At 47.9% G+C, this 25,124-nt stretch overlaps 1 protein-coding gene across 1 annotated transcript; it reads left to right on the top strand.

The window, feature by feature from the left end:
- The first annotated feature begins 6,715 nt into the window (after positions 1-6,715).
- EGR4 (early growth response 4) lies at positions 6,716-11,259 on the top strand. Its single transcript, XM_081960155.1, has 2 exons — positions 6,716-7,082; positions 8,991-11,259. The coding sequence occupies exons 1-2, from the start codon at positions 6,947-6,949 to the stop codon at positions 10,337-10,339; spliced, it is 1,485 nt and encodes a 494-aa protein (XP_081816281.1). The 5' UTR covers positions 6,716-6,946; the 3' UTR covers positions 10,340-11,259.
- The last annotated feature ends 13,865 nt before the right edge of the window (positions 11,260-25,124 follow it).

The raw sequence follows: 25,124 nt of genomic DNA, 5'->3' as shown, positions 1-25,124 counted from the left end.
GAGTCCAGGCATCGCCTTCCCTGTGGATGAGGAGGGCAAAGGAAGTAGGCTGCCCCCTTCCCCGTCTCAAGGCTTCCTCTGCCGAGTGCAACGCAACCTTCACAAGCCCACAATCAGAAAAGCGAGGAGGAAGGCAGGAGGGAGGGAGGGAGGGGGGGGGGCAAACAGGAAGCAAACGAAACCATCCGGTGCTCCTCGTAGTTCCTGATTGGATGAGATCTGGTGCATTCTGGGTGTAAACAGTACAAGGAGAGAGAGAGAGAGGAGGTGTAAACCTAAATTAACTTTTTCCCCCTTTCCCTAAAACAATTAAGGCCTTTTCTGCTGCGTAATGCAAGGCTGCTTTGCTGTCCTCTTCAGCACCCCAAGTTAGAGCTAGTCCTCGCATTACGACCACAAGGGACCACCAAGGTTGCTGTCGCTAAACGAGACCATCGTTAAGCGAGCTTTGCCTCCACTTTACGACCTTTCTTGACAGAGCGGTTAAAGCAGGGGTATCCAAACTTGGGAACTTTAAGACTTGTGGACTTCAACTCCCAGAATTCCCCAGCCAGCTAGCCGGCTGGGGAATTCTGGGAGTTGAAGTCCACAAGTCTTAAAGTTCCAAAGTTTGGACACCCCTGGGTTAAGAGAGTCACCGCAGGCGTTAAAAGAGTAACCTGTTGTTAAGCGAAGCGGGCTTCCCCCCTTGACGTTGCTGGTCAGAAGGTTGCAAAAGGGGATCCCGTGACCCTGCGAACGTCATAAATATGAGTCAGTTGCCAAGTGCCTGAATTGTGAGCACGGGACGAGAGATGCTGCAACGGTCGTTAAGTGTGAAAAGCAGGCATCAGTAACTTTTTCCAGTGCTGCTGTAACTTTGAACTGTAGAGGCAGCCCCCAAATTATAACAGTTCATTTCAAGTTACAACGGCCCTACAAAAAAGGGGACTTACGACCATTTTTCACACTTACGACCTTGGTAGCCTCCCTGGGATCATCTGATCAAAACTCAGAGGCTTGGCCCCCTGGGTCATATTTATGACGGTCGCGGTGTCTTTGGAGGGGGGGCAGTCACGTGCTCTCCTTTCCGACAAACCAACTCAATGGGAAGCTCGGTTCACTTCACAACGGCATGGATTCGCTTAACGACCGTGGCAAGAAACGTCGTAACACAAGGCAGAACCCACTGAGCAAATGTCTCCTTTGACAACAGTAATGTTGGGCTCCCTGGTGGTCGTATATTGAGGACTAGCTGTACTCCTGATCCGTATGCACTCACTTCCATAATACAATGAATGCTCGACCCCCCCACCGCACATGCGTGTGTGACCCCCTGCCCCGCGCTCATGCGCCCCGCTTCCTCCCCCCTCTTGCCCATTTTTGGCTTCCAGGTTGGTGCAGGAGTTTTCCAGGCCAAAGGGGGTGCAGGGAGGGCTTATGTGGTGCTGCCGTGCCCTGTTTTTGAATGCCAAAATGAGGTGCAGGGGTGGTGCATGAGGCCCCAAAATGCAATGCGAGCATGTACCCCGCATGCATGCGCCATTTCCCTGTGCATGCAAAGCCGAGACCCCAAGAGTAAACCAGCTGGCTGGCGGGAGGTGGGCATGCATGCGGGGTGCAGCTCAGCTCTGGCGACAGCTGGCGTGCCCGCAGAATGGGCTCTGTGTGCCACTCGAGGCAGCCTTGCCAGAGGTTGGCGATCACAGACCTGCAGACACAAATCGTGCCCAGTTCAAACAACTGCTTGTCAGACTTAAACGATATCTTTGGAGGAGCTCTCTGAATCCTCTTCCTCCCAACCCAACTCTCTAAACTTTGCTGCCTCTTGTTCCTCTGGAATTCAGCCCCTCCCTCCTGGGAATCCAGACCGCACTCCACCCAATCACCAGGAAGGAAGATCGACCTGTCCGTATTGGTGTGTCAGCAGCAGTAAGGAAGCCCCTGGCCATGTCTTCCCAGCTCCTTTCCTGATGTCCAGCTACTGGCCATCTCCTTCCTGTCGGGGTTCCAAGTAACACCCCCAATGAACGGAGACTCCAAGGGTTGAGTTTCCTCAAACGTTCCACTTTATTAGAGATGTCATGTTGGTACATCTGGGAAAACCCGAATCTAAAAGCTTCCAGAGTTTCCCCACCCAAAAGAAAGTCCAGGTCCCTGCCCAGCACTCCCACCTGTCCTTCACACGTCCCAATCAGGCACCATCCAAAACTGGAGATGCCTCCCAGTCACACCTTCGCAGCTGCAGGGCAAGGTGTCCTTGACTCTCCGAGAAAGGAACGTTATTTTGACTATATATCAACCATACTCCATATAATACCGCCTCCCGTTTTCCCACAGTAGAAAAATTTGCCAGGTCTGAAGGCCCAATGCAAAAATTGGGTTCCAGGTCTGACAAGCCACCCCTCCCCCCAGCAGAAAAGTGTGTCTTGTAATATGGGGTTAAAATACAGCTAACCACCTCTCCCACCACCCCAGGGGGGACCCTTTGGCTTATCAGGATATTTATAGAATGGAATGGAATGGAATAGAATAGAATAGAAAATGGAATGGAATGGAATGGAATGGAATGGAATAGAATAGAATAGAATAGAATAGAATAGGGAATAGAATAGAATAGAATAGAATAAGAATAGAATAGAATAGAATAGAATAGAATAGAATAGAATAGAATAGAATAATAGAATAAGGAATAGAGAATAGAATGGAATGGAATGGAATGGAACAGAACAGAATAAGGAATATAGAATATAGAATATAGAATACAGAATACAGAATACAGAATACAGAATATAGAATATAGAATATAGAATAGAATAGAATTCTTTATTGGCCAAGTGTGATTGGACACACAAGGAATTTGTCTTTGGTGCAGATGCTCTCAGCGTACATAAAAAGACAAAATACATTAGTCAAGAATCATAAGGCACAACACTTAATGATAGTCATAAGGTACAAATACTGTAAGTACTCAGGAAACAATCCATATCAGTATGAATGGTAAGGATACAAGCAACAAAGATACAGTCCTGCAGTCACAAGTGGAATTCGAATGATCATGGAATTGCTTAACCAGCCTGTCTGCTTTCACATCCCAACTCTTCACTCCGGTCACTTCAGACAAAGGGCAGCCTTTCCGATGAACTAAATATTGCAAACGGCCCCTCGGCAGTCTAGAATCTAAAAACTTCTTCACTTCATTATGGGGTTCTCCTTGCACCACTATGGGGGGGGGAGGTCTCAACTTAGACACAAGGGCTGGTTTCAACAGACTACAATGAAACCTAGGATGCACAGTCAGAGTTTAGCTTCTGAGGCCAGACCAGATAGGGCACAAGGTTGGATATTGTCAATACAGACAGTCCTCGACTTATGACCACCATTGAACCCAAAGGTTCTGTTGCTAAGTGAGCAATAGCAATAGCCCTTAGGCTTATATACAGCTTCACAGTGCTTTACAATCCTCTCTCAGTGGTTTACAGAGTCAGCGTGCTGCCCCCAACAATCTGGGTCCTCATTTTACTGACCATGGAAGGACGGAAGGGTGAGTCAATCTTGAGTCAGTCGGGATCGAACTCCTGGAGTAAGCAGTGAGCTAGCCTGCAGTACTGCATTCTAACCACCGTCCCGCCACGGCTCTTAGACATTTGTGGAATTTCGCCCCCTGTTACGACCTTCCTTGCCACGATTGTTAACTGAATCACTGCCGTCGTTAAGTTAGGAACACGGTTGTTAAGTGAATCTGGCTTCCCCATTGACTTGGCTTGTCAGAAGATCGCCGAAGGGTATCACGTGACCCCAGGACACTGCAACCGTCATAAATATGAGTCAGTTGCCAAGCGTTCTGAATTTTGATCGCGTGACCATAGGGTTGTTCCCATGGTCAGAAGTGTGAAAAATGGTCACAACTCACTTTTTCCAACGCCGATCGAAGGTCACTAAATGATGTTAAGTTGAGGATTCTCCACGTTGCTTGGTGTAGACTCGAGTCAGGCAGAAAATAAGCGATTTCAGCACCTTGGAGAGTTCTCGCAATGAGGCGAAATTCCCCGTCTGTTTTCCGCATCAGCTTTCAAAGCTCAATCGAGATCTTGACTTCATTCTTGCAAAACATAAGCATTGGACTTTTGCACAGGTGCCTGCAGATTGGTTGGTTGGTTGGTTGGTTGGTTGGTTGGTTGGTTGGTTGGTTGGTTGGTTGGTTGGTTGGTTGGTTGGTTGGGTTAGTGAGTGAGTGAGTGAGTGAGTGAGTGAGTGAGTGAGTGCCATTAAGTCATTTTCAACTTCCAGCAACCACATGAGTTTCTCTCCATGGTGAGCTGTTGCTAACCCGATCCTTCCATTCTTCTTGCACCACCACCATCTGTGAGTCCATTGTCCTTCCTGCTGGTTGTCCCCTTCTTCTCTTTCTTCCCATCTTTCCCAGCCTGAGAGGCTTCTCCAGAGAGCTGCATCTTTGCGTTGATTAACTGATTGGATAATATGTATGTGCCATCCAGTCAGGCCGACTCTTAATGGCTATGTAGATAGATAGACCTTCTCCAAGGTGATCTGTCCCCAACTTGGTCTTCCAAGGCTGCCCCCATCGCTACTATAGCTCAGTCCATCCAATTTGTCGATTTGTCATCTTCATCTTCTTCCTTTCCCAACATCAGAGCCTTCTGCAGAGTTCTTTGCGTTGACTGACTGATTGATTGACTATGCACTATCAAGTTAAGTTGACCCTTAATGTATACATAGATAAGATCTTCTCCAAAATGATTTGTCCCTAACCAGATGTTCCAAAGATGCCCACATCGCTGTTGTAACTGAGCCCATCCGCCTTGTTGCTGATCATTCTCTTCTTTTCTTTCTTTCTTTTCTTTCTTTCTTTCTCTCTCTTTGTCTTTCTTTGTCTTTCTTTCTCTTTCTTTCTCTCTCTCTTTCTTTCTCTCTCTCTCTCTCTCTTTGTCTTTCTCTCTTTCTTTTTTCTTTTTTTCTTTTTTCTCTTTCTTTCTTTTTCTTTTCTTTCTTTCTTTCTTGCTTGCTTGCTTGCTTGCTTGCTTGCTTTCATCTTTCTCTGCATAAGGAACTTCTCGAGGAGTTCTCTGGTCTATGTATTTAGTGACTAACTGAATCAGGACAATCAGGGGCTAACCTGGTCCTTCAAGCCTCCCAAGGCCGTCCTCGGAACACAGCGACAGTCACAAGCATGAACCAGTTGCCAAGCATCCAAATTCTGATCACACACACAATCCCGGGGATGCTACAAAGGTCGTCAGTGTGAGAAATGGTCACAAGTAGCCTTTTTCAGTGCTTTTTCGTAACTTGGAACGGTCACTAAAGGAACTGTTGTAAGTCAAGGACTACCTGAATTCTCTTCCAGACCCAGAAGGCCACAGTTCTTAACTCACCCTTTGTCCAAATGATTCCAAAGTCAGCCTTTCCCATATAGGAGAAGTAAGAAGTAAGTCAGTCCACCAGGGAGGAGAAATAGCAATTTTTGTTGTTGTTAGTTGCGAAGTCGATGCATCGCGACCCCATGGACAATGTTCCTCCTGTCCTCTCCCATCCTCTGGAGTCCATTGAAGCTCACCCCTACTGCTTCGGTGACTCCATGCAGCGACCTCATTCTCTGCCGTCCCCTTCTTCTTCTTTTGCCCTCCATCCTTCCCAGCATGAGGCTCTTCTCCAGGGAGTCCTTCCTTTTCATTAGGTGGCCAAAGTACTTGAGTTTCCTCTTCAGGATCTGGCCTTCTCAAGAGCAGTCAGGGTGGATCTCCTCTAGGACTGAACTTGCAGTTGGATGGCCTTGCAGTCCAAGGGGCAATAGCACTTAGACTTATATACCGCTTCATAGTGCTGACAAAACAACACTATGACAAAACAATGGCTCTCCCCCAGCACAAAGTGATGGAAGCATCCATTCAAACACCTGATGACTCACCTGCCTTTAAAAAGAGTCACCTGGTCCACTTTTCCTCCTCCTTCCAACCCTTTCCCCCCCTTTTTTTGTTATTCAAAGCCTTCCTGTCCCACTGACCTGAATACCACCTTTCTCCCAGGAGGCGGGGGGGGGGGGGGGGGGGGGGGGGGGACGACGACCCAGAGCTCAGAAACCACCAGTGGAGCAGAGAGCTTCAGTGGAGGCCGTGTGTGTGTGTGTGTGTGTGTGTGTGTGTGTGTGTGTGTGTGTGTGAGAGAGAGAGAGAGAGAGAGAGAGAGAACTTTGCCTCCAAAATCTGCCCTTCCATTGCAGCAGTGCAGAAGCAGGGGGGGGGGAGATGTGTGGGTTGCAGCTGGCTTCCCCCAGATTTCTGGCAAGAGGTGGGGGGCGGGTGGGGAGAGACTCTCCCCCACTCCCATCCCGCCACTTCCTGATGCTTCAGCGATTTCCCAGGGTTTTTGTGTATTTTTAAAAAAAACCCGAGAAAGATTAATTATCGTTGGAAAGAGGGAGAGGGGAAAAAAAGAGAAAGGGTGAGATGGTAAAGAGAGGTGCCAAAATTGCTGGCGGGAGGAGAGAGAGAGAGAGAGAGAGAAATGGGGAGTGGGGGGAGGGCAGAGCAACGTCACCAGCAGAGATTTCCTTATTGGGTCTCCCTAACCTGCATCCTGAGTCCATATATGGGCATTTACGTCACAGCCAAACCCGGCTTGGGAACTCCAGAAATGGAAGCACCGGGCTGCAACGGAAGATCCGAGGCAGATATAAAAAGCCACGCTGCAGCGCCTGGGCTCTTTGCTTACAAACAACAGGAGGCAGCCCAGCACCTGCGGAGCCCGGCCAGCCCAGGTGAGGCTGGCGGGCAGGTGAGGCGGCCGGCCCGGCCCAGGGCAAGGCAAGGCAGGGGACGCCGGGTGGGGAGCGCGCCAGGTTCCCCTTTGGCCACGTGCGCTCCTGGAAGTCGCCCCTCTCGGGGGGCTTGGTTCCACCCACTTGCCTTCCTCCTCCTCCTCCTCCTCCTCCTCCTCTTCCTCCTGGGATATGTTGAACCTCATGGACTTCTCTCGCCAGGAAAACCCGAGACTCGAAGACGGACGCTTCCCCCAGCAAGGAGAGCAGCTGCCGCCTCTCCTGAGCCAGCAGCCCCCCAGGGAAGAAGCCCCCGATTATTTCGCAGGTAAGGAGGGAGGAGGAGGAGGTGAAGACCAGGCTGCAAACTCTTCATAGGTGACCCCTTTGGGGGAAGCTTCAAGATGAGGCTTTAAATGGAGTCTACTTTGTTGTCACTCTCTCTCTCTCTCTCTCTCTCTCTACGCCAGCAGTGGGCAGCCAGGGGGTACCTTTCAGCATTTGGAGGAGGGGGCTGAAGGGCAGGAAGCTGGGTGTGTGTTTATGATGCAATGGTAGAAATTGGGGGACTCTGCAGGGGGGGGGGAGAAAAAAAAACCTTGTTTTTCTTCCTAAGCCGCCTCTGGAGCGGAGGAATGCAATTGAGTGATGCCCATCTCAAAATGGCAGGGATTCCTACCACCTGTTTTCAGCAGCCATGACTGGGGAAGCTTGCCCAGACGCAGCGGAGTGGTTCTGGGGCTCATCTTGATCCCCTGTATTTTTGGATGACCACCTTTGGAAGGTGCAGGGAGAAGGATTCGGTGTTGGGAATGCCCTGGAGCTAAAAAGTCACATCTTTTTCCCCACCTGATAATATTCATGCTAGGTTTTTCCCATCGTCCTGGAATGATTTTTAAAGGGGTAGCTAAGCTTGGAAGAGGTCACTGAGTGACCTCCTACTGCTGAGATCACCTGAAAGGGGAGGGGGGCTTGGAGCTGGATGTTTGCATCAACAAAGGCCCTTAGAGTCAAATCAGGAAGGGCTCCCAAGATGTCATCTAGCTCAACCCAGCTGGCTCTCATGCCTATGACGGGACTAGAACTCTCTGTCTCCTGGTCATCATCTCAAAGCCACCCAGCCAGCTTTCCCGAGTCACTCCACTGGCTTTCATGCCAAAGGAGGGACTAGAACTGGGGGATTCTGGGAGTTGTAGTCCACACATCCTAAGGTTCCTAAGCTTGGGTAATGGTACTCTAGTCTAGAGAAACCCAGGTTAGCACTAACAATATTATCCCTGTTATTTATGTTCCAAGGCACAGAAGTTCATTTTATATAGGTAGTCCTCAATTTGCGACCATAATTGACCCTAGCATTTATGTTTGTAAGTGAGGAAATTTGTTAAGTGAGTTTCCCCCCCCCCCCTTTGACGACTTTTCTTGCCACATGGGTTAAGCGAATCCCTGGAGTTGTTACACTCGTAACATCGTCGTTAAGCGAATCTGGTTTCCCCCTTGACTTTGCTGGTGAGAAGATCGCAAAATGAGGTAGTTTTAAGGCAGGACTAGAACTCCCCATCTCCTGGTGATTGGATCAAAATCACCCAAGCCAGCTTTCATGCTTAAGGCGGGACTAGAACTCCCTGTCTCCTGGTGATTGACCCAAAGTCACCCAGTTGGCTTTCATGCCTAAGGCAGGACTGGAACTCACTGTATTGGATCAAAGTCACCAACCACCTTTCCTGCTTAAGGCGGGACTAGAACTCACCATCTCCTGGGGATTGACCTAAAGCAGTGTTTCTCAAACTTGGCAACTTTAAGTCCTGTGGACTTCAACTCCCAGAATCCCCCAGCCAGCATAGCTGGCTGGGGAATTCTGGGAGTTGAAGTCCACAGGACTTAAAGTCGCCAAGTTTGAGAAACACTGACCTAAAGTCACTTAGCTGGCTTTCCTGCCTAAGGCAAAACTAGAACTCACCGTCTCTTGGTGATTGGCCCAAAATCACCCAGCCAGCCTAAGGCAGGACTAGAACTCCCGGTTTCCCTAGTTTCTAAGCTTCCTTAACCACTAGATGAAACTGGCTCATGATTACGGACACCGGATTCATTTAACGACCATGGCATTCACTTAATAACCCCGGTGATTCCCTTGATACACCCGGTGCAGAAAAAATAAATCATACTATCAAAGTCTAGAAACCGGAGTAGTTTTCCTTGACTCTCAAACTTCTCCCCTTGGCTGGTTTTTCCCCCCCAGGCGACTTGATGGGAGCAACTATGAACTCCGAGCCAGTGGATTACTACTTCCTTTCGGGAGAGGCGTCTCCACCGGTCAGCTACTCCGGCAGCCTGTTCATCAAGACAGAACAATGCCAGGATCAGGAATCCCTCTTCAACCTGATGTCGGGGATCCTAGGCCTTTCTCCCTTCTCTGCTCCAGAAGTTCAACCGCGGCCCCCCGAGGCCAGCTACTCCATCCCGGAAGCTCTGCAAAACCACCTGGACCTCTACTCCACCTGCCAACCGGAACTCAACATATCTGTGCAGCCGTCGTTGCCCGAACAAGCCTATTCGTCCTTCCCGAGTCCGGAGAGCCTCCCGCAGTACCGAGCCTCTCCGGAAGTTCGGACCTCTTCCTCCCATTGTCTCTTTCACGAGAAGCTGCTGGATTCCAAGCAGGAGCTGAAGTTGTCCTCCGTCTCCCCCACCGCGGAGAAGTTCAAGTCATCCTGCTCCCATTGGGAGCCCCTCAACCAGCCTCATCATTACCTGCCAGCCGAGGTCCCCCCTTCGGAGACCTTCCACCCCACCGTGGAGGCGAGTCCCACCTTGTTTCCCCACATGGTCTCCAAGACGGAGAACGCCTTGACGGTCAGCTGCCAGTCGGAGCTCAACTCTCTCTTGGGACACTCCAGCTCTTACGGACCTCCCTTGGATTTTGGTTGCAACACTGAGGCATTCTTGAGTCACGGCCCACTCCCCACCGACTTTGTAGACACCAAGGCCCCTAAACTTTCCCCGCCCTTCAGCCAAGAGTTTGAAGCTCCTGTCCCCCACCCGGACGTCCTCACCTCCCTGATGAACCCCAACGGTCTCAAGCTGCCTGGCCAACCATCCTCGTCGTCGGTCCCCATGACGGACTTTGTAGCTCACCTCCCGAGTTCTTCGGCCAACAGTTTGGGACTTAACCGGACCTCCGGCGGCTTGGCGGGGCCCAAGAAGAAGACACGCCGTGGGAAATGCTCTTCTAAATGCTTTTGTCCCAAACCTCATGAGAAGGCCTTTGCTTGCCCGGTGGAGAACTGCGTCCGTAGCTTTGCCAGGTCTGACGAACTCAACCGACACCTGCGCATCCACACGGGCCACAAGCCCTTCCAGTGTCGCATCTGCCTGAGGAACTTTAGCCGCAGTGACCATCTGACGACCCACATCCGGACCCACACAGGGGAGAAGCCCTTCTCCTGCGATGACTGCGGGCGGCGCTTCGCCCGGAGCGACGAGAAAAAAAGGCACAGCAAAGTTCACCAGAAACAGAAGGCGCGGGCCGAGGAGAAACTCAAAGGACTCGGGTTTTACACCATGGGGCTTTCGTTCGGGACACTCTAAACGGCACGGCCCCTGGGCCCCTCCCCCGGGGATGGAGAGGGGGACACGCTGCTGTTTTGGTGAGTGGGTGGGAGTGGCAATTCTTTGAAGCACTTTGCAGGGATGCTCAGGGGAGAGGAGATACCTGTCCGCAGCAGGGAACATGGGAAAGGAAATGAGCGTTGATGGGCAGAAGGGTAGGCCATCCAGCTGGTTGACTGGCTAAGGGAAGCCGAGGAGAAAACAACTTCCATAGATGAACGGAGGGAGGGAGGGAGGGAAGGAAGGAAGGAAGGAAGGGAAGGGAAGGGAAGGGGCAGAAAAGACTGTTGGGATCCAGCCACAGTTCAAACTCAGTCTGTGTTCATCTATGGTGGGCCTCCATAGTGACGTAGGGGCCCGTTTTCCTCAACTGTTACAGCTTTTAAATGCACTTCAGCACCATGCCCTCTGGACAGCTCCGAGGCAGCAGGACGGAGTTTTCTTTGACAAAAATCAAAGAAAAAAAATGTATTATTATTTCTTTTGTATTTAGCTTTAGTTAAAGCTCTCTGTGTGTGTGCATGTGCGCGCGCGTGAATAACTGCCTACGTTTTATACCTTGGATCACCTTGGAAGCGCTTTATAATTTGGTATGAATTGAACCTTTCTCTTTCATAAGCACTTTAACGAACCTCCAGAGAAGGGCCATTTTTTAAAAAACAACAACAACAATAATAACAACAAAAAGAAATGCCATGATTACGTTTCCTCATGTTAAAAAGCAGGATGTGTAAAAAAAAAGAAAGAAGAAGAATCATCCTTGGGAATATGTAAAAACAACAACAATAACAGCATGATTTATGGCTTCTTGTGAATAATCCCAATTGTTGCTCTGGAATTTTCTGTTTTTTTTTTAAATAACCAACCTTGGCTTTCAATGAACATTTTTGCTATAAACATTGTGAAGGGGTGGGGTGGGGTTTTTTTCATTTTTAAAGAAATGCAAATCTCTTTCTTTGTAAAACAAACAAAAAAACAACCAATGATATGTGTTAAGAGAAAAAAAAACCATGTTTATTTTTACAATAAACAAATTTGCTTTCATGTACAACTCCCGTCTGAAGTGCAGCTATGGGTTTTGGGGAGGGAATGGGGGAGATGGGTCGAGCCCTAATGGCACAGTGCCATGCGCTGTGGAGGGCAGGTGGAGATGGGCTGGGGGATTGGATTGGACACCCACCACCACCACCAGCTTGAAGCCCAGGAGGGGATCCAAGTCAGCAAGGCTTGGCAAACAGTCTTTCAGAGGAATGTTTATCCACACGCACCTTATCTCTTTCATTCACAGTCAGCAAAGTTAGTAAACAGTCTTTCAGAGGAATTTTTACCAACACAAACCTTATCTCGCACATTATCTTTTTCATTCACACTCAGCAAGGTAAACAGCCTTTCAGAGGAATGTTTATCAACACAAACCTTATCTCACTTGGTGAGCTGCCAGATAACTGGTTTCCAACCGCAGGGCAAGGCAACCCTTGGCACAGAGTCTCATATAGTCACAAACAGAACTTCCCGCTCTTGAACCGACCGAAGGAACGAATTGTTTCCTGCAAAAGCCCCCTCCCCATTCGCCCCTCTTTTGTTTCCTATGGGCGGGGCAATCAGCTCCGAGGTGGGGCTTTACTCCCAAGTCGACCCTGCTTTCTTAGTTGTTCTTGTCTTCTGGCAGCTCTGCTCATGTGCACACTGGGAACAGGCTCCAGCTGTTCCTCTGCCTCACTGCTGTCTAGCTCCCTCTCTGCCTCCGGCGCATAGCCCTCGTCTGAGCTTTCCCCAGCCCCCCAGGACTGGCCCGTGTTCCTCCCCAACCTCCTCCCTGCCCGACTCTGCTGCCAGCTCCACCGGCCGCTGGTGGGCCACAAAGCCCTGCCTCCCCAGGGACTTTTAGGGGAAGAGTGATTCTTCAGGCTTCATGGACATTACTGGTTTCATGGACACTCACTGGCCTCACTCACTAGAGGGCTTGGCTGGCTGCCAACTTTTGAGCTGAGCCCACTGGCAGGGGGCTAGCAAAACAAATTAAAAACAAAACAAAAGGAGAAATGTTTCCTCTTTTGCATTTGAGCATGCAAGAAGGGGCAGGAAAGGAGAAAGGGAAAGAAAAAGAAAAAGGAGGAAAGAGGGGAAGAGGGCAAGGAAGGGAAAGAAGGGAAGGAGGGAAGGAGGAAGAAAGGAGAATGAAGAGGGAAGGAAGAAGAAGAGAAGGAGGGAAGGAAAAGGAGGAAAGGAAAGGGGAAAGACAAAAGAAAAGGGAAGATGGGAAGAGAGCAAGGAAGGAAAAAAGAAAAGAGGGGAAAGAGAAAGAAAGTAGAATGAAAAGGAAAATAAAGAAGAAGGAAGGAAAGGAGAAAGAAAAAAAGGCAAGAAGAGAGCAAGGAAAGAAAAAGAAGAAAAGAGGGGAAGGAGAAAGAAAGGAGAATGAAGAGGGAAAGAAATTGAAGAGAAGTAAGGAAGGAAGAAACGAAGGAAGGAAAAGAAGGAAAGATGGGAAGGAAGAAGAAAGAATGAAGAGGGAAAGGAAGGAAGGAAGGTTCTAAAGAGAGGGAGGGAGGGTCCCAGGAAAGTCCTGCCTTAGCACTTGGCCACCATAGGTGCCCCCAGCATGAGTCTGGGGTCATGCCCACCATGGCCCTCCGAGGTCAAACCCAACCCTGATGCAGCCCCCAATGAAACCAGGTTTGACCCCCTTCATCAACAGGGTTTATCCACTTTGCTCCACAATACAATTTCCTTCATGTCTTGGCACACAACTCACAAATCCCCCCATTTATCCTCGAAGAGCATCTCTGCCATTCTCCCACGGTGTGTATTGATTCCCCCCCCCCCTGGTTATTTCCACTCCTCCTCCCAAAGCTAAAAGCCATGCATTTTCCCCCGCACAACAACCCCCCCCCAAGCCTCGTGAACAAAACCTTGTGACCGCCCAACACCGCCCCATGGCGGAGACCCCTCCAGTTCTAGATCGGTCGCTTTAACCACAGCTTCACACCAGTTCTTTTCACAGTAGGGGTGTGTGTGTGTGTGTGTGTGTGTGAAAAGGAGTTCACAAGGCCTCCTACTACCTGTAATTACTGAGAGTGGTCCAGGTATTAGAGAAGGACCAGGGGAGACAGGAGAGCAGCCTTCCAATATCTCAGGGGTTGCCACAAAGAAGTGAGGGTCAAGTTATTCTCCAAAGCCCCTGAAGGCAGGACAAGAAGCAATGGGTGGAAACTAACCAAGGAGAGAAGCAACCTGGAACTAAGGAGGAATTTCCTGACAATTATAACAATTAACCAGTGGAACAGCTTGCCACCAGAAGACTCTAGAAAGAGTGCAGAGAAGAGCAACAAAGAGGATTAGGGGACTGTAGGCTAAAACATAGGAAGAACGGTTGCAGGAACTGGGGATGTCTACTCTAGTGAAGAGAAGGACCAGGGGAGACAGGAGAGCAGCCTTCCAATATTTTGAGGGGCTTCCCCAGAGAGGAGGAAGGGGGGTCAAGCTATTCTCCAAAGCACCCGAAGGCCAGACAAGGAATAATGGATGGAAACTGACCAAGGAGAGATTCAACCTGGAAATAAGGAGGAATCTCCTGACAGGGAGGACAAATAACCAGTGGGACAGCTTGCCACCATAACTTGTGGGTGCTCCGTCACTGGAGGTTTTCAAGAATAGACTGGGCAGCCACTTGTCCAGAATGGAACAGAGTCTCCTGCTTGAGCATGTTCTGACTGAGGTTTCCTGAGAAAGCATAAATCACAGTTTCAAAAACCTTCTTTTATTTATACGGCTGTAAATTGTGGTCATTCACAGCCCGTAATGATTCACAAACATTCTGTGAAGAGTCCGGCAGATGTCTGCTCGAGTTGCCACAGTCTTCCAGGGTAAGGCTGATAAGCCCCCACCTTTATCTCCCTTGAAACGCTGCCGGGAACCTCATTTCCAATTAGTTTTGCAAGGCCAAACAGAGCACAGAGTCAAACAGAACTTTTCAAAGCTTGAACCGACCAGAATGAACTAATTGCTTCCTGCAAAAGCTCACGTCCCTTTGCTCCTCCTTTATGTCGTATGAGGGGAGCCAATCATCTCCAAGCCTTACTCCTGAGTCGCCCCTTTTGCCTTAACTGTTCTTGCCTTCTGGCAGCTCTGCGCATGCACACACTGGGAACAGGCTCCTGCTGTTCTTCTGCCTCGTTGATGTCAGACTCTGGAAGCTCTGGAGGCAGCAAATAACTACCAGATGGCCTTGGTCCCCTCTCTGCCTCCGACGCAGAGCCCTCATCCCAGCCTTCCCCAGACTCCAGGACTGGCCCATGTTCCTCCCCAACCTCCTCAATCTGCCCGAATCTGCTGCCAGATTCGCTGGCGGGCCACATCAGAGCAGAGGACTGGTCTAGAAGACCTCTAAGGTACCTTCCAGCTCTATTCTGAATTTGAAATTGCCTCAGCTGCTGCGCCACATGGAACAATTAGCCACGTGGGATACGCCCGGGATGTGGATGCCTGGGCCTGCACCAAAGCCCTGGGGGGCTGCCACTGCCAAGGTTGGACACCCCTTAGCAACTTTAAGACTTCAACTCTCAGAATTCCCCAGTGGGCACGTAGTGATTGAAACAGCCGGCTGGGGAATTCTGGGAGTTGAAGTCCACACGTCCTCAAGTTACCCCGGTTGAGAAACGAAGCAGCTTTTTTGATGCTTGCTCTACCGTTCCATGCTGCCAAGATGGAGGGATGCCAGCGGGCTCGGTTCACCAGCAGGAAGCCATCCAAGACCTCTAGCGAGCGTGGCAAGCATGTGGCCGTGAAGCCAGTATCATCTGTGAAGCCTTAAGAATCAAAGGGCCTCGAAATGGTATAGGTAATACAATACAATAGCAGAGTTGGAAGGGACCTTGGAGGTCTTCTAGTCCAACCCCCTACGTGGGCAGGAAACCCTATACCGTTCCAGACAAATAGCTATCCAACATCTTCTTAAAGACTTCCAGTGTTGGGGCATTCACAACTTCTGGAGGCAACTTCTGTTCCACTGATTAATTGTTCTAACTGTCAGGAAATGTCTCCTCAGTTCTAAGTTGCTTCTTCCTTTGATTAGTTTCCACCCATTGCTTCTTGTTCTACACTCAGGTGCCTTGGAGAATAGTTTGACTCCCTCTTCTTTGGGGCAACCCCTGAGATATTGGAACACTGCTATCATGTCTCCCCTAGTCCTTCTTTCTCTTAAGCTAAACATACCCAGTTCCTGCAACCGTTCTTCATATGTTTTAGTCTCCAGTCCCCTAATCCTCTTTGTTGCTCTTCTCTGCACTCTTTCTAGAGTCTCCACATCCTTTTTTTACATCGTGGCGACCAAAACTGAATGCCATATTCCAAGTGTGGCCTTACCAAGGCATTATAAAGGGGTATTAACACTTCATGTGAAGGTCTCCTGCTTGAGCAGGGGGTTGGGCTAGATGACCCCAAGGTCCCTTCTGGCTCTCTTCTGATGAATCGGGAGCTTTGTTGTCAGAAATTTCAGCATCGCGCACCCAGGATAATAGCGGTGAGATCACACCAAGGGATGTTTCCCTGTGTGTCATCTTCCCCGGCATTCAGAACTGTTTAAGTACAAGACTGTTTCCTGTGAGTAAAACAGACAGATGAGTCAAACGTTTTTCCGTACTTCAATCGTTCGTTCAGTCCTTCTCAATTGCTTTCTCCCCGTTTCAAGGAGTGACACAGTCACAGTCACAATTACAGGTAGTCCTCCACTTACGACAGTTCATTCAGTGACCGTTCACAGTTACAACGGCAATGAAAAAGGGACTTGCGACTATTTTTCGTGGTTACGACGGCTGCTGCAGCACCACCATGGTCGCGCGTGATCAAAATTCAGACTCTTGGCAACTGACTCCTATTTATGACGGTCGCAGTGTCCCGGGGTCGTGCGATCCTCCTTTGCGACCTTCCGACAAGCCAAGTCAATAGGGGGAGCCGGATTCACTTAACAACCAGGCGACTCATTGAACGACTGCAGGGATTCACTTAAGAACTGTGGCAAGAAAGGTCGTAAGATGGAGGCAAAATTAAGGTCACACTTAACAACAGAAATTTTGGGCTGAATTGGGGTCGTACGTCAAGGACTACCGTATCTGTATTTCTCCAAGGAGAAAAGTGCTCTGGGTCTTAACTGAGGGCCACAAAGTCTCCACCCGACAAACAGGAATTCAAAAGATTTTACAGCTGAGTGAATGAAATGCGGAAAATCTGGATGTAAAACTCCAACCAGGAACAGAATTTCCACTGGCAAACAAGGGCATTAAGTGAGCTGCGCCTTACAATTCATCATGAATGTAAAACTCTTAACATGCTGAAGAATATTTTCAGCCAGAGTTTTCTCAACCTTGGTGGCTTTCAGATATGTAGACTTCAAGGTCCAGAATTCCCCAGACAGCTATGACGATGAAAGAAGAGGAGGGGGGAAGGGGGAGAAGGCAAAGAAGGGAGGAGGGAGAGGGAGAAGAAAAGAAGAAGTGAAGAAGAGGAAGAAGAAGAAAGAAGAAGAGGAAGAGGAAGAAAGAGGAGGAGAAGGAAGAAGAAGGAAGAAAAAGAAGGAGGAGGAGGAGGAGGAGGAAGAAGAAGAAAGAAGGAGAAGAAGAAGGAAGAAGAAGATAGAAGGAAGAAAAAGAAAGAAAGAAGGAGGAGGAGGAGGAGGAAGGAAGAAAAAGAAGGAGGAGGAGAAGAAGAAGGAGGAGAAGGAAGAAGAAGGAGAAGAAGGAGAAGAGGAAGAGGAAGAAGGAGGAGAAGAAGAGGAGGAAGAAGAAGAAGAAGAAGAAGAAGAAGAAGAAGAAGAAGGAGAAGGAGAAGGAGAAGGAGAAGGAGAAGGAGAAGGAGAAGGAGAAGGAGAAGGAGAAGGAGAAGGAGAAGGAGAAGGAGAAGGAGAAAGATCCACAGGTCGTCAAAGGACCATACTTGCCCATCCGTGACCTAACTAGACTGAAAGGGCATCTGCCTTGTGAATTGGTGTCCTCCCGTAATAACGTGATGGGAAACCATGAAGGAGATCCGGTGCTTCAGGTGCGGAGCAAGGTCTGAAGCTCCCCCACACCAAGGACCTTCTGAAAAGCCCTTCCAGGAACTTCCAACCCATGGTACCCAATGAGTAAACCTGGGGTTGCTACTCAAGAGTTCCTCTCCCTTTCCCCCTTCTGCAGAAGTGGCTTGTTTACCCGTGAGGAATTTAGAGCAGTTGTTGCCATAACAACCAAACACCGAAGGATGAATGCCGTCTCCTCTTCCATGCGGCTTCCTGGAGTTTAGGTACCAAACCAGCCTGTGATTGGGGAGGTGGCCTCCCAAAGCCATCTCCTAACCATGGTTTAGCTCCAAAGACCCTCATCTCAGATCTAGGAGCAACATCTGGGAAGGCTTTCTCCCCCCCTTGGAACTGAACCAGATGGATGGTTTTTTCCCCCTACACTTCTCTCCTTGATAAGTTTCCATCCGTTGCAGCTTCTCCTGCCCTCAGGGGCCTTGGAGAATAGCTTGACTCCCTCTTCTTTGGGGCAGCCCCTGAGATATCGGAACGCTGCTCTCATGTCGCCCCGAGTCCTTCTTTTCATCAAACTAGACATACCCAGTTCCAGCAACTTTGAATGTGTGGATTTTGGGTCTCTTTCTTGCCACCATGTGTTTTCCATCTTGTTCTGCAACATCTTTCTCCTTCCATCTTCTTAACTCCCCTTCTCTACCTTCTTCCTTCCTCTTTTCTTCTTCCCCTCTCTTTCCCCTCTCCTTCCCCCTTCTCCTCCTTCTTCCCCTCTCTCCTGCTCTTAATTCCCCACCCTTACTTTCTCTGCTTTACCCTTTCTTCTTTTCCCTCCTCTTCCTTCCTCCTTTCTTCTTCCCCTCTTTCCCCCCTCCTCCCTCCTTCTCCTCCTTCTCCCCCTCTCCTACTCTTAATTCCCCACCCTTACTTTCTCTGCTTTACCCTTTCTTCTTTTCCCTCCTCTTCCTTCCTCCTTTCTTCTTCCCCTCTTTCCCCCCTCCTCCCTCCTTCTCCTCCTTCTCCCCCTCTCTCCTACTCTTAATTCCCCACCCTTACTTTCTCTGCTTTACCCTTTCTTCTTTTCCCTCCTCTTCCTTCCTCCTTTCTTCTTCCCCTCTTTCCCCCCTCCTCCCTCCTTCTCCTCCTTCTCCCCCTCTCTCCTACTCTTAATTCCCCACCCTTACTTTCTCTGCTTTACCCTTTCTTCTTTTCCCTCCTCTTCCTTCCTCCTTTCTTCTTCCCCTCTTTCCCCCCTCCTCCCTCCTTCTCCTCCTTCTCCCCCTCTCTCCTACTCTTAATTCCCCACCCTTACTTTCTCTGCTTTACCCTTTCTTCTTTTCCCTCCTCTTCCTTCCTCCTTTCTTCTTCCCCTTTCCCCCCTCCTCTCTCCTTCTCCTCCTTCTTCCCCTCTCTCCTACTCTTAATTCCCCATCCTTACTTTCCCTGTCTTACCCTTCCTTCCTTTCCCTCCTCATCCTTCCTCCTTTCTTCTTCCCCTCTTTCCCCCCTCCTCTCTCCTTCTCCTCCTTCTTCCCCTCTCTCCTACTCTTAATTCCCCATCCTTACTTTCCCTGTCTTACCCTTCCTTCCTTTCCCTCCTCATCCTTCCTCCTTTCTTCTTCCCCTCTTTCCCCTCTCCTCCCTCCTTCTCCTCCTTCTTCCCCTCTCTCTTACTCTTAATTCCCCATCCTTACTTTCTCTGTCTTACCCTTTCTTCTTTTCCCTCCTCATCCCCTTTCCTTTCCGTTGTTGCCCTTGCTTATTTACTTTCTCTGATGGATTCTTGGGGTGACGTTTCAGCGATCCCAACTTTATTTTTTCATACCAATAATTTTCTCTGTTTACATTTTATTTCTAACATTAGTTCCGCTTATATAATTTTTTGCCTGTATATTCATATTTTAATATTTTCTCATTTCCCCTCCCCCTAATTTAATCATGTGTCACCTGAGATATTTATTTCATGTTTTGTTCCTTTTTCTTTCTATTTATATCTTTTTTCGAGCCACTCGTAAAATTGCCCCCATGTCCTGTAATACACTGATTCCTCCTTGTCCTTTATTCTCAATGTCATTTCTGTTCATTTCTGCACAATCTAATATCTTCTTTATTACCTCCCCTTCCGATGGGATTTTGTCTGCTTCCCAGTTTTTTGCAAATAACAATTCTAGCTGCTATTATTATTTATACAATTTGTACAATTAAGCCCACAAGTCTTAAAGTAGCCAAGTTTGAAGACCTCTGGGATAACCACAAAGTTTGGTAAATGTGAATTCGCTGAACCTGAACGATGAAAAATGCTTTTGGGACACCCATTGAGCCCTTTCTGAGTCCAGTTAACAGTATTTGCCGGTATTTAGTACAAAACAGCAACGTGGAATGTTTGCAAAAGGAAGAATCAAAGGTTTAAAAATCTACATATCCGGAATGTATCAGTTGGGTTGGCACTAATCTGCGTGTGGCAAGGCAGTTAACTCAAGACGAAGCTCTGATGATATGTTGATTTTGCAGTTCCTGGAGTGCTTGGTTGTTGTTTTTTATACAATAGCAGAGTTGGAAGGGACCTTGGAGGTCTTCTAGTCCAACCCCCTGCCTAGGCAGGAAACCCTATACCGTTTCAGACAAATGGCTATCCAACATCTTCTTAAAGTCTTCCAGTGTTGGGGCATTCACAACTTCTGGAGGCAAGGAGTTCCACTGATTAACTGTTCTCACTGTCAGGAAATTTCTCCTCAGTTCTAAGTTGCTTCTCTCCTTGGTTAGTTTCCACCCATTGCTTCTTGTTCTACCCTCAGGTGCCTTAGAGAATAGTTTGACTCCCTCTTCTTCCAATATCCCTGAGATATTGGAAGACTGCTATCATGTCTCCCCTAGTCCTTCTTTTCATTAAACTAGACATACCCAGTTCCTGCAACCATTCTTCATATGTTTTAGCCTCCAGTCCCCTAATCCTCTTTGTTGCTCTTCTCTGCACTCTTTCCGGAGTGTCCACATTTTTTCTACATCGTGGCGACCAAAACTGGATGCCATATTCCAAGTGTGGCCTTACCAAGGCATTATAAAGTGGTATTAACCCTTCACGTGATCTTGATTATATCCCTCTGTTGATGCAGCCTAGAACTGTGTTGGCTTTTTTGGCAGCTGCTGCCCACGGCTGGCTCCTATTTAAATGGTTGTCCACTAGGACTCCAAGATCCCTTTCACAGTTACTACTGTTGAGCAAGGTACCACCTATACTGTACCTGTGCATTCCATTTTTGTTGCCTAAATGTAGAACCTTACTCTTTTCACCATTGAATTTCATTTTATTAGATACTGCCCAATGTTCAAGTTTGTCAAGATCCTTCTGTATCTTTAGCCTATCTTGTGGAGTGTTGGCTATTCCTGCCAGCTTGGTGTCATCTGCAAATTTGATGAGTTCCCCATTTATTCCCTCATCCAAATCATTGATGAAGATGTTGAAGAGTACTGGGCCTAAAACAGAGCCTTGGGGTACTCCACTGCATACCTCCCTCCATGTAGATGCAGTTCCATTGAGGACTACACGTTGAGTGCAGTTGGTCAGCCAGTTACGAATCCATCTGGTGGTGATGCTGTCTAACCCACATTCTTCTACTTTATCTAGTAGTAGGTTATGGTCTACCTTATCAAATGCCTTACTGATGTCCAAGTAAACTATATCGACGGCATTCCTCTGGTCCACTAATTTTGTCACTTTGTCAAAGAATGCAATAAGATTAGTCTGGCATGATCTGTTTTTGACAAACCCATATTGGCTTTTGGCTATTATTTTGTTTGCTTAAAGGTTTTTATTAATTAAAGTTCCTTGCTACCCATCTCACAGCATAATTTTATATGGCTGTCACTCAGCCAGCTTTCATGCCTAAGGCGGGACTAGAACTCCCTGTCTCCTGATGATTGGCCCTAAGTCACCCACTTGGCTTTCATGCCTAAGGCGGGACTAGAACTCACCATCTCCTGGTGATTGATCCAAAGTCACCCAACCAGATTTTGTGCCTAAGGTGGGACTAGAACTCACTGTCTCCTGGTGATTTGCTCATCGTATCCTGCCCCATACATCCCTGCAACCAATTCGCTCTCACAGGGAAGGACTTCTCCGGGTGCCGTCCACCAAGCAGTGCCAGAGGGCGGCGCCGAGGGGCAGGGCCTTCTCTGTGATGGGCCCAGCCCTCTGGAATGACCTCCCCCCCCCCCCTGACATCAGGACAACAACCGATCTCCGCTCCTTCCGCATGAAGCTCAAGACCCACCTGTTCCGACTAGCCGGCCTGGCTTGAATTATAGCTATTCTAATCCCTCTGGATACAATTTTAAATTAGGTTTGACTCTGGGTGTTTTAATTGTTTTTTTAATTGCCTTTTTTAATTGCCTTTTGCTGTTTTTAATTAATTGATTATTTATTTATTGTGTGTGTACAATGCTTTTTGTATATCTCCTCCTTGTCATTTATTTGTTATGTAGTAAATTGTATGCCGCCCCGAGTCCCTTGGTCGAGAGGGTGCGGCATATAAAAATGATTAATAAATAAATAAAATAAAACTCATCCAACTGGTTTCCATGCCTAAGATGGGACGAGAACTCCCGGTTTCCTGGTTTCTAACTTGCTTCCTTAACCACTATACGAAACTGGCTCACTATTTTAGACCCTGGATTCACTTAAGGACGGTGGCATTTCCCAAACAACAATGGTTATTCACGTGAGACCCGCTGCAGAAAAAAATCTAGCCCGGTGACCCACTTAACAACCAGCATTAGTTACGACTAATTCTGGGCTCAATTGTGGTCATAAGTTCAGGGCTACTCTGTGGACAGTTCTAATGTGGGACTGGTTTTTTTTGAAATACAGTAGGTTGTTTTTTTTTAAGTATGATAATTATATAAGTGCATTAGAAATAAATATATACATACTTGCATAATATTTGTATTAGTTGAGTACATATAAATTTGAAACTTATGGTTGTAATTATATATTTTGTTTCCTTTTTTTTTGTCACCTTTAAAAAAAAGTTGAGTCAAGCTATTCTCCAAAGCACCTGAGGGCAGGACAAGAAACAATGGGTGGAAACTAATCAAGGAGAGAAGCAACTTAAGGAAACATTTCCTGACAGTTAGAACAATGAATCAGTGGAACAGAAGTTGCCTCCAGAAGTTGTGAATGCTCCAACACTGGAAGTTTTTAAGAAGATGTTGGGTAGCCATCTGTCTGAAACGGTATAGGGTTTCCTGCCTAAGCAGGGAGTTGGACTAGAAGACCTCCAAGGTCCCTTCCAACTCTGTTATTCCATTTCTATTTCTAAAAGCAGTGTTTTTTTCCGCTTTGAGAATATATGCGTTTTCCCCCATGGTTATCTTTCAGTTTTGTTCCTTCTTTTTATTATTGCTATTAAATAGAACATTTAGGCAACAAAAACAGAATGCACAGGTACAGTATAGGTGGTACCATGCTCAATAGTAGTAACTGTGAGAGGGATCTTGGAGTCCTAGTGGACAACCATTTAAATATGAGCCAGCCGTGTGCAGCAGCTGCCAAAAAAGCCAACACAGTCTTAGGCTGCATCAACCGAGGGATAGAATCAAGATCACGTGAAGTGTTAATACCACTTTACAAGGCCTTGGGAAGGCCACACTTGGAATACGGCATTCAGTTCTGGTCGCCGTGATGTAGAAAAGATGTGGAGACTCTAGAAAGAGTGCAGAGAAGAGCAACAAAGAGGATTAGGGGACTGGAGACTAAAACATATGAAGAACGGTTGTAGGAACTAGGTATGTCTAGCTTAAGAGAAAGAAGGACTAGGGGAGACATGATAGTAGTGTTCCAATATCTCAGGGGTTGCCACAAAGAAGAGGGAGTCAAACTATTCTCCAAGGCACCTGAGGGTAGAACAAGAAGCAATGGGTGGAAACTAATCAAGGAGAGAAGCAACTTAGAACTGAGGAGAAACTTCCTGACAGTTAGAACAATTAATCAGTGGAACTCCTTGCCTCTAGAAGTTGTGAATGCCCCAACACTGGAAGTCTTGTAAGTTTCCCAGAAACTGGGAAGTCAGAAGTTGTGGGAGCTTCATCCCTGGAGGCTTTCAAGAAGAGACCGGAAAGTCACCTGTGTGAAACGGCATAGGCTCATAGCTGCTCAAGCAAGGGGTTGGACTAGATGACCTCCAAGGTCCCTTCCAGCTTTATTCTGATTGACTGAGGTTAATAATCTGTGGAAGGACTTGCCTCCAGAAATTGTGGGTGCTCCATCCCTGGAGGTTTTTAAGAAGAGACTGGACAGTCACTTGTCTGAAATGATCTTCTGCTTGACCTCAGGGTTGGACTAGGTGACCTCCAAGGTCCCTTCCAATTCTAATGTAATAGACAAACACATGATCAAACCAACTTGGCTTCAACCTGCTATGTATTTTTCCCATCATCAACTCCTTCACTGTTGTGTATTAAAGCAAAGACAAAAATAAGGATTTTTTTTCTAAAAGATCTCTCCGGCAGAGAGATGTTTTCCATCCTTCTGGCTTGACTTCTCCAAGTGGACTATAAAATGATAAGCCGTCATTTGTTTAAAGTCTGTTTTGTTTAAATTTTTTAGTAGAGTAAATGCAGTTGCCCAGGATCTCAATCAAACGAATGACTTGATGGGCGTTTAGGGCGGCCCTCGCCAACTTCCACCACCTGCAGCTCCCTGGCCTTCAGTTCTTGCGTTGCCCAGCCAAGAGGGTCCTTGCCAAGAACTCTGGGAATTGAAGTCCGTTCAGTCGTGAAGGGGTCCAGGTGGGGGAAGGCAGGCTTGGCGTTTGGCCTAAATCGGATCGATTTATTCTCCCATTAAGAACTTCTCTGGCTATTCCTCAAGAAGGCCACCATTGTTTATAGCTTCCTCCAAGGTTACACAGTCCAGGGCTCTGACAGCAGACCTCCCTTTCCTTTCCTTTTCTCATCTTCCTTTTTCCTTATCCATCCATCCATCCACCCTAAATTCCAGGCCTCCCTGCCTCCCTCCTTCTTTGATTCCTCCTTCCCTTCTTCCTTCCCTCCCTCCTTCCATTCTTCTTTGATTCCTCCTTCCCTTCCTCCTTCCCTCCCTCCTTCCATTCTTCTTTGATTCCTCCTTCCCTCCCTCCTTCCATTCTTCTTTGATTCCTCCTTCCCTTCCTCCTTCCCTCCCTCCTTCCATTCTTCTTTGATTCCTCCTTCCCTTCCTCCTTCCCTCCCTCCTTCCATTCTTCTTTGATTCCTCCTTCCCTTCCTCCTTCCCTCCCTCCTTCCATTCTTCTTTGATTCCTCCTTCCCTTCCTCCTTCCCTCCCTCCTTCCATTCTTCTTTGATTCCTCCTTCCCTCCCTCCTTCGATTCTTCTTTGATTCCTTCTTTCCTGTCCTTTTCTCATCATCCTTTTTCTTCCCCATCCATCTATCCATTCATCCATCCTAAATTCCAGGCCTGCCTGCCTCCATCCTTCTTTGATTCCTCCTTCCCTTCCACCCTCCCTCCATTCTTCTTTGATTCCTTCCTTCCCTTTTCCTTCTCCACCCACCCACCCATCTATCCATCCATCCATCTATCTATCCATCTTAAATTCCTGGCCTGCCTGCTTTCCTTCCTTCCTTTCTTTCTTCCTCCCTCCCTCCATTCTTCTTTGATTCCTCCCTTCCTTCCTTCCTTCCTTCCTTCCTTCCTTCCTTCCTTCCTTCCTTCCTTCCTTCCCAAATCTTCATACTAGAGACTAAAAGTATTTTCCCCTCTT

This window comes from Natrix helvetica (assembly GCF_964273705.1).
Source record: "Natrix helvetica genome assembly, chromosome: 7".
Lineage (NCBI taxonomy): Eukaryota > Metazoa > Chordata > Lepidosauria > Squamata > Natricidae > Natrix > Natrix helvetica.
Note: the sequence above shows the minus strand (reverse complement) of the source record. Positions and strands in the feature narration are given on the sequence as shown.